At 47.1% G+C, this 9,116-nt stretch overlaps 1 protein-coding gene across 6 annotated transcripts in view; it reads right to left on the bottom strand.

Annotated features, from left to right (window-relative positions):
• Nucleotides 1–267: 267 nt before the first annotated feature.
• The window catches only part of SLC35D2 (solute carrier family 35 member D2), a 62,170-nt gene continuing 53,321 nt past the window's right edge, over nucleotides 268–9,116 (bottom strand). For 4 of the 6 annotated variants that reach the window (XM_050761808.1, XM_050761809.1, XM_050761807.1 and 1 more), the window contains exons 10-12: nucleotides 3,745–3,823; nucleotides 1,555–1,637; nucleotides 268–898 (exon numbers count right to left, since the gene is read on the bottom strand). In XM_050761808.1, the coding sequence (XP_050617765.1) occupies nucleotides 799–898; nucleotides 1,555–1,637; nucleotides 3,745–3,823 (262 nt within the window). In that variant the 3' untranslated portion in view covers nucleotides 268–798. The remainder of the gene's footprint in view (nucleotides 899–1,554; nucleotides 1,638–3,744; nucleotides 3,824–9,116) is intronic. The other 2 variants (XM_050761811.1, XM_050761810.1) reach the window with 1 other exon arrangement.

Here is a 9,116-nt window from a genome sequence, read left to right as displayed (position 1 = left end):
GCAGAGGCTGCAGTGAGTCGAGATTGCGCCACTGCACTCCAGCCTGGGGGATAGAATGAGATTCTGTCTCAAAAAAAAAAACAAAAAACAAAAAAAAAAAAACAGGATAAAGCCTGAGTATTTTTTTCCCTATTGAGTTACTTTGTAGCTTTCCCCAACCTCGAGTCATAAAGGAGTTTGGAATTGTCCCTTCAAGGTGACACATTCTGCTACATTGTGAATGACGGACACCGTTTTCTGCCTCCAATAATACCACATGATGAGGCATACATAGAAATGATTTTTTATTTACTTTGATAATTAGGAAAAGATAGCAACATAGCTTTCATCAAAGCTAACAAATTACTGGCAGTGAACTAATTTTATTAGAATAAAGACATGTCTGTCTAAACTGAAACCACCAGCCCTTTGCTTTGGCTGGGACCTTGCGAATCACGGCCAAGGTGTTGATCAGAAAACAGTCACCATCACATCAACCTCCTGCCAGCACATGGCACAGAGATGCCACGAAGGCCCCGCAGGTCCCTCGAAGAGCAGCTGGGGCTCCACCTACCGAGTCCCAGTGGCTTATTTTGAAAAGATTTGCTTTCCACCGGTAAGGCGTGGCCCAAGTACATTTCTCGGGACTGCCATTGGCTCATCGTGCATGCATATGAGGTAGTTCTCTTTGCATTTTGCAGATGCTCTTGCTTGCCCAGGGGGTGGATGTCACGAATCTGAAACCTCTGGCTTCACATTCCCACTGGGAATGCCCCCCAGCCCCCAGTCACAAGTCAGTCTCCAATCCTGCCGCAGACTCTAGCTCTTCAAATCCAAACGGATGTTTTCTTCATCCACAGGTTTCGGTTTTAACTGGCTGCTCAGTGTTAAAAAGGAGTATCTCAAGCCCCCTGCCATGCTGAAAGGAGAAAAAAAAAGTGAAAATAAATGACGGGGAATTTCCCAGGGGCTCCAGCAGCCGTTGCTGGCGTTTCTATCAATACAGCCTGCTTCATGCGGAGGGAATTATTCCAATATCTGTGTTTCTCCTCAAGTTTGTGGATTGCTTGATGAGAATGTCCCCTCTTATTTACAAGCCTTTGGAGGCAGAAAAAGAGTCATCAAATCTAATGCAGAACCTCAGAGAGAAAATAAGCACTTGGTTTTTACTGGATAAACTACATACCCTTAGCCTTAAATAGTATCCCACTGCTGAGACCCCAAATGCCTTTCAAAGCTGGGTTAGTCCACACCCCCTGCTTGCCGAGCCTAGTGGTCACAAAGGTAACACCCTCCACTTCACAGGAGGGCAGAGAACGCAGGGGCCTTCTGTGAGGAAGACAGGCGAGTTAAATTCCAATCCCAGCCCCGCAAACTGTCATCACACATGTCCCCATGGATCTGCGTGAGGATGAACCCAGGGATGAAGTAAAATTATCGTAGAAATCAGAATGTCAAAACGCCTCCTGGCTTAACATGAAAGACTTCTCTAGGCTCTTTTGCTTATTACATATTAATCGAACTGTTCAAGGTTCTTGTTTTCCCAAAGCGAGTCCATTAAAAATTCCCACTCACCAAATATTTAATCCTACAAAGTTTAACAAAGAGAAAATGTAGTCTCCACCGATTAACATCCCAATGTAGGCAACGGATACATTCTGCAGAAAAAGAGGATTCGTCATTTTAAAAGTAAAATGTTTAGGGGAAAATATAAATAGTAAAACCTGAAACTAGACATTTTAGTTACTTTGCAAAGAGACTTGTACATAGGGATATTCACAGGGGGCTGAAAAAAATAAAAAACCATTACAGGCCAGGAATGATGGCTCACGCCTGTAATCCCAATACTCCGGGAGGCCAAAGTCAAAGGATCACTTGAGCCCAGGAGTTTAAGACCAGTGGGGGCAACATAGTGAGATCCCATCTCTACCAAAAATTTTTTGAAAGTAGCCGGACATGGTGGCACATGCCTGTAATCCCACAGGGACTGAAGTGGGAGGACTGCTTGAGCCCAGGAAGTCAAGGCTGCACTGAGCTACATGCCACTGTACTCCAGCCTGGGCAACAGAGCAAGACCCTGCCTCAGAAAAATAAATAAGCCATTACATATGGGGCTTACTAAATGAATGCAGTAAATTATGGTCTGATAACAACAGAAAATTGCGTTATTCTCTCCCCTGTTCCAGTTGGCATGCAGGCAAAAGAGGAAGAGTGGGGCTATCATCAGCTTGCCAGATCCTAACTCTTTACTATCATTGGGTAGTGAGGTTTTCCAGGGTTTTTTTCTTTTTCTTTTTCTTTTTCTTTTTTTTTTTTTTTTAGACAGAGTCTCGCTGTGTTGCCCAGGCTGGAGTGCAGTGGCACAATCTCGGTTCACTGCAATCTTTGCCTCCCAGGTTCAAGAGATTCTCCAGTCCAGCCTCCCAAGTAGCTGGGACTACAGGGCACTCACCACCACACCTGGCTCATTTTTGTATTTTTAGTAGAGATGGGGTTTTGACATATTGGCCAGGCTGGTCTCTAATTCCTGACCTCAGGTGATCTGCCTGCCTCGGCCTCTTGAACTCCTGGGATTACAGGCATGAGCCACTGTGCCTGGCCTGTTTTTCTTTCTTTTTTTTTTTTTTTCAACCCTGGGCACTGCAGATTGTGCACTGGACACTACACTGCAATCTGTGGGCACACCAGGGCCAAGTAGTGAGTTAATTGTCTTGATCGTAAATTTGAGTAGAGCGGAGACAGTCAATAAATTCCAGGCCATGCTCTGCCCAGTGCATTCTAGGAGACCTCTGGGCAGCCAAGGGACAGGTGAATTCTTGAAGCAGGCAGTGTTTTCAAACACTCTAGGACTTCATGCGAATAGAAAAACGACGCAATTACGGAATAGAATCTAGAACACCTCTCCCGCTATTCATTCACGTGCGTGTGTTTATTCAGATGCATCCACACACACACCCACGCACCAGCCCACAAGCTCACCGACCTCACCACACACCAGCCCACAAGCTCACCGACCTCACCACACAACACGCACCTCCACAGCTCACCGACCTCACCACACAGCACGCACCTCCACAAGGGCTCCACTTCTCAGTGGGCAGGTTCTCCCAGAAAACCAAATTATGGATCACAAGGTGTCTTACTCATCATTGATACCTGGGTTTTGTTTTGTTTTGTTTTAGCTTTTTACTTCATTTTCCCAGACCCACCCCTCCAAGCCACCCCCAACTTAAAAGTTGTAATTTGTCTCTCCTTTATAAATTAGCAATCTGTCCCTCTATTCCATGTAGTAGATTAGAAGAAGTAAGATGGGGCCGGGCTCAGTGGCTCACACCTGTAATCCCAGCACTTTGGGAGGCTGAGATGGGTGGATCACGAGGTCAGGAGTTCAAGACCAGCCTGGCCAACAAGGTGAAACCCAGTCTCCACCAAAAATATAAAAAATTAGCCAGCTGTGATGGTGGGTGCCTGTAATCCCAGCTACTCGGGAGGCTGAGGCAGGAGAACTGCTTGAACCTGGGAGGTGGGTGCAGTGAGCCAAGATTGCACCACTGCACTCCAGCCTGGATGACAGAACGAGACTCTGTCTCAAAAAAGAAAAGAAGTAAGATGGGATCACACAGGCCCAGCTGAAAAGGTCACAGCCCTCATTCTTACACCACCACCACCACAACCAACAAAATCTAATCCGGCCTCCAGCGGAAAATCTGGATTCACAGTCCATTCCTTAACTCAGTTGTTCCTTCCAAGGCTCCATCCACTCACCTTGATGGCTCCAACCACTGCTGTCGTCAAGGCTGAATTGTAATAGCTGCACAGAACCGTGGAGTACATCAGCAGAAACCTGCGACAAGGAAGCAGACACAGAGTGTGCGTCTCACTACGCTGGGGAATAATAAATAGGTTAAGGCCAGCAGTGGCCCCCACACAAGCACTTTAAGGCAAAGAAAAAAGAAACACATATCACAAAGGTTTTGTAACCCACACCTTAAGATATCTTGCTATTGGTCTTATGACAGGAAAATGGTCCAGCTGTGAATTAGCTAAACCTTCTACTTAAGGTATCCTTCTCATTTTCTCTGTACATTTCCCCTGAATGTTTCCACAACCTGGGAGTAAGGAGAACAAGGTTTAATGACCTGAAATCTCTCATTTATCAGCATGTTAAATGAAGTTAAGACTTTGAGTTTTGTTTTTGTTTTTTGTTTTTTTTTTTTTTGAGACGGAGTCTCGCTCTGTCGCCCAGGCTGGAGTGCAGTGGCGCGATCTGAGCTCACTGCAAGCTCCGCCTCCTGGGTTCGTGCCATTCTCCTGCCTCAGCCTCCCGAGTAGCTGGGACTACAGGCGCCCGCCACCACACCCGGCTAATTTTTTTGTATTTCTAGTAGAGACGGGGTTTCACCGGGTTAGCCAGGATGGTCTGGATCTCCTGACCTCAGGTGATCCACCCGCCTTGGCCTCCCAAAGTGCTGGGATTACAGGTGTGAGCCAACGCGCCCGGCCGACTTTGAGTTTTTAATCCTCTGTGCATCAGAATCACCTGTTGCACCTTTTCTTGTTTGTTTGTTTTGGTAGGGACGGAGTCTCACTCTGTCGACCAGGCTGGAGTGCAGTGGCGCAATCTCGGCTCACTGCAACCTCCACCCCTAGGTTCCAGCAATTCTCCTGCCTCAGCCTTCCGAGGAACTGGGCCTACAGGCTCATGCTGCCATGCCCAGCTAATTTTTTTTGTATTTTAGTAGAGACGGGGTTTCACTGTGTTGCCCAGGCTGGTCTTGAACTCCTGAGCTCAGGCAATCCGCCCGCCTTGGCCTCCCAAAATGCTAGGATTACAGGCGTGAGCCACCATGCCCAGTCTGCCTGCTGCACTTCCAACACACAATGAACGATGCCTGGCAGAGGTTCTGCTTCACATGGTTTGAGGTGGGGCCCTGACCACGCACGAGATGAAAGATCCTCAGGTGATTCTGACCTGCAGCCAGAGAGGACCCCTGGTGTCGGAAGAGAAAATCAGCTGAGCGATTGCTGCCTTCAGACAGAGGAGATTGAAACAGATGCCACGTGTGGATAAGGCTACTGTACCTGTTACCAAAGTTAACTCAGGCACTTAACATGACCGTAGGTATTGATACTTACTTGCCAATAAAATGATACAGCCTTGTGAACTAGCACGCAACAAGAAAACACATACACAGGTAAAGAATGCCAAATCCGGCCGGGCGCGGTGGCTCACGCCTGTAATCCCAGCACTTTGGGAGGCCAAGGCGGGCGGATCACGAGGTCAGGAGATCGAGACCATCCTGGCTAACACGGTGAAACCCCGTCTCTACTAAAAATACAAAAAATTAGCCGGGCGTGGTGGCGGCGCCTGTAGTCCCAGCTACTCAGGAGGCTGAGGCAGGAGAATGGCGTGAACCCGGGAGGCGGAGCTTGCAGTGAGCTGAGATCCGGCCAGTGCTCTCCAGCCTGGGCGACAAAGCGAGACTCCGTCTCAAAAAAACAAACAAAAAAACAAAACAAAACCAAAAAAAAGAATGCCCAATCCAGTCAGGTAAAGAAGTGAGCTAATTCCAGTCAAGCCGTGATGGAAATTAGCTGCAACCTCACCTAAGCTGCAACTCAGATCAGATGATGAAATGTTGAAAGGGAATACAAACCGGCTGAGAAAGAAACATGGAAGGTACAGGGAGAGCACAAGGTGGGTGAGATGTGAAAAGCTAAATCCCAGGTCAGGCTGGACACGGTCGCTCATGCCCATAATCCCAGCACTTTAGGAGGCAGAGGTGGGTGAATCGCCTGAGGTCAGGAGTTCCAGACCAGCCTGGCCAACATGGTGAAACCCTCTCTCTACTAAAAATACGAAAATTAGCCGGGCGTGGCGGCACATGCCTGTAGTCCCAGCTACTCGGGAGGATGAGGCAGCAGAATTGCTTGAACCCGGGAGGCGGAGCTGAGATCATACCACTGCACTCCAGCCTGGGTGACAGGGCGAGACTCCGTCTCAATTAATTAATTAATTAATCAGTCCCAGGTTGAAGGCAGGAGCTTGGATTCCCCATTGACAGAAGCGAACTCAACTCTAGCAAAGGGCTCAGTGCACCTGCACTTGGGTAAGCACAGAATTGATTGAATTCTAGAATCCTGCTAGAATTTAACACTCGGTCTTGGTGCTAGGCTAAATCTCTGGTGGAGATCACGGTCACAGACCTTCAACATGATAACCTCTGTTGGCCTGAGTGTGTTTATTACTAAAGGTGGTAGAGGGAAAAAATCAGAATATCAAGCTTTACAAGTTGAAGAATAAACTTAATTTCAAACTTAAATTTTGTAATCTTTGGAATACTGTGTGCATTGTAATTAAAACAATTTGAAAAGTTAAAGAAACTCTTGGTTCTAATTTGAAATATATAATTGATGTTAGACTTGCAATTTTAATTTGAAAGAAGAGTGTTGAAGTCTCATCAGAATTTGAATTTTTTTTTTTTTTTTTTTTTTTTGAGACGGAGTCTCACTCTGTGGCCAGCCTGGAGTGCAGTGGCGTGATCTCGGCTCACTGCAACCTCTGCCTCCCAGGTTCAAGCAATTCTCCTGCCTCAGCCTCCCAAGTAGCTGGGACTACAGGCGAGCGCCACCACACCCAGCTAATTTTTGTACTTTTAGTAGAGACGGGGTTTCACCATGTTGGCCAGAATGGTCTCGCTCTCTTGACCTCGTGATCTGCCCGCCTCGGCCCCTCAAAGTGCTGGGATTACAGACATGAGCCACTGCAACCGGCCTGAATGTTTTTTAAGAAGCTGATTTACCCCATTTCTAAATTTGGTTTATTAGATTTCAAACAGTTGCTTAAGTACAAAAAGCAATCTACTAGCTTTGTTAATTGGCCTCAGGGGCTGGAATTGCTGAAGAAAAAGTAGGCAGCTCCCATTTGTAAAAGCAGTTGAAAATGCTTAAACTATTTTAATTCACTAAGCTGTAAATGGAACTGATTTACAGTACATTGTTTAGGGGATTTTAATCAGTTAAACTTGAGTTAATAAACCATTTATCAAATAATGAAAGTAAATGTTCTTTTATAGAAAAATTGTTAGCCTTATAAATAAGGCAATAATATTTGTAAGTTGAACTTTAAGGCTTAAGAAAAAAAATCTAAGTTTCGGCCGGGCATGGTGGCTCACGCCTGTAATCCCAGCACTTTGGGAGGCCAAGGCAGGCAGAGAGTGAGACGATCCTGGCCAACACAGTGAAACCCTGTCTCTACTAAAAATACAAAAAAATTAGCCAGGCGTGGTGGCGGGCACCTGTAGTCTCAGCTACTCGGGGGGCTGAGGCAGGAGAATCGCTTGAGCCCAAGAGGCAGAGGTTGCAGTGAGCCGGGATCGCACCACTGTACTTTAGCCTGGGGGACAAAGTGAGACTCCGTCTCAAAAAAAAAAACAAAACAAAATCCAAGTTTCTCAAATTGTTATAATTTTAATAAATCTAACATTAATTTAGATTCCCAGGAGCTATAAATAATCCTATTTATGCATAAAATGAAAAAATTTGAAAACTCAAACTGATGCCACTGAGTGCCTGCTCTGCCAGGCCCTGGCCGTCGGAGGGGACCATCCCATTCGCAGCACCTGCCCCGGAGCCGCTCAGACCCAGCTCAGAGGAGAGAGCTGCGCAGCAGCGGGAGCACAGCGCAGGGCCCCGGAGCCGCTCAGACCCAGCTCAGAGGAGAGAGCTGCGCAGCAGCGGGAGCACAGCGCAGGGCCCCGGAGCCGCTCAGACCCAGCTCAGAGGAGAGAGCTGCGCAGCAGCAGGAGCACAGCAGCGGGAGCACAGCGCAGGGCCCCGCCCAATGCAGGGGCAAGAGAGGAGCTTCCTGCAGGCCGCGTACGCACCAGCGCAGCCTTCAACCAAGGACAGCATGGATGTTCTTTATTTCCACTTTTGCTTTAAAATTCCAACTCCAGGGTTCCAGTCATGCAACATTTTCTCCATCCTACGTTTTTTTTTTTTTTTTCTTAAAAAAGGGTTGGGGGGAACCTTATCTCTTGACGAGGTCTGCCTGTATTACCCAGGCTGGACATGAATGCCTGGGTTCAAGGGATCCTCCCGCCTGTCTTCCAAGTAGCTGGGCTTAGAGAAGTGTGCCATCACACCCGGCTCCATCTTAGTGAAGCCACCTCAGCCTGCATTCAGAATCAGAAGACATCACGGATCTAAGATCCCAGCACCATCTATCATGAGTGTGGGTGACGAGGACATCACTCACCAGCTGGGCTGCGCCAGGGAGGAGAACCCCTCCCTAACATTCTGGAGTGAGCCTCAATGAGCAGCCATCCCCCTTAGCAACAGACAGTCGGCTAGACCGAAGAGCTGCACTTCTCTTTTCTTTTCTGTTTTTTAAAGACAGGGTCTCACTCTTTTGTCCAGGCTGGAGTGCAGTGGTGTGATCATGGTTCACTGCAGCCTCCACCTCCCAGGCTCAAGCAATCCTCCCACCTCAGCCTCTCAGGTAGCTGGAACTACAGGTACACATCACTAAACCTGGCTAATTTTTAAATTTTTCTAGATACAGAGTCTTGCTGTCTTGCCCAGGCTGGTCTGGAACTCTGTGGCTCAAGCAATCCTCCCTCCCCTGCCTCCCAAAGTGCTGGGACTATAGGCATTAGCCCCACTCCCAGTTTGCACTTCTTAATATACCCACTAGATGTCCCCAGAGAGGGCAAATATAGAACCACTGGGCTCAAAGTAGTAGTATATTACATTTTTTAAAAGAATCTATTTCTATATGCAAAAAACCACTTGTATAGCTCTTTGGCCAAAACCAAGACTCTGAACTAAAAGAACCTTCGTTAACTCAGTACTCAGTACAAGGGAAACCACAACCCTTTTAATACTGAAAATATCAACCTCCACATGACTAGCTTTGGTTTTATTATCCGTAGATTAATAAAATGCAACAATATTTAAAAGTCTTGCTGAATTCTTAGTAACCTTTTTTTCCATTCTATATATTTTTTAGACAGGGTCTCACTCTGTCACTCAGGCTGGAGTACAGTGGCACAATCACAACTCACTGGGCTCAGATGATCCCAGTCTCTACCTTCTGGGCTCAGGTGATCCTCCCACCTCAGCCTCCCAAAGTG

Source organism: Macaca thibetana, chromosome 15 (assembly GCF_024542745.1).
Source record: "Macaca thibetana thibetana isolate TM-01 chromosome 15, ASM2454274v1, whole genome shotgun sequence".
Classification (NCBI taxonomy): Eukaryota; Metazoa; Chordata; class Mammalia; order Primates; family Cercopithecidae; genus Macaca; species Macaca thibetana.
The sequence above is the reverse complement of the archived record's forward strand: the minus strand, read 5'-3'. Positions and strand labels throughout refer to the sequence as shown.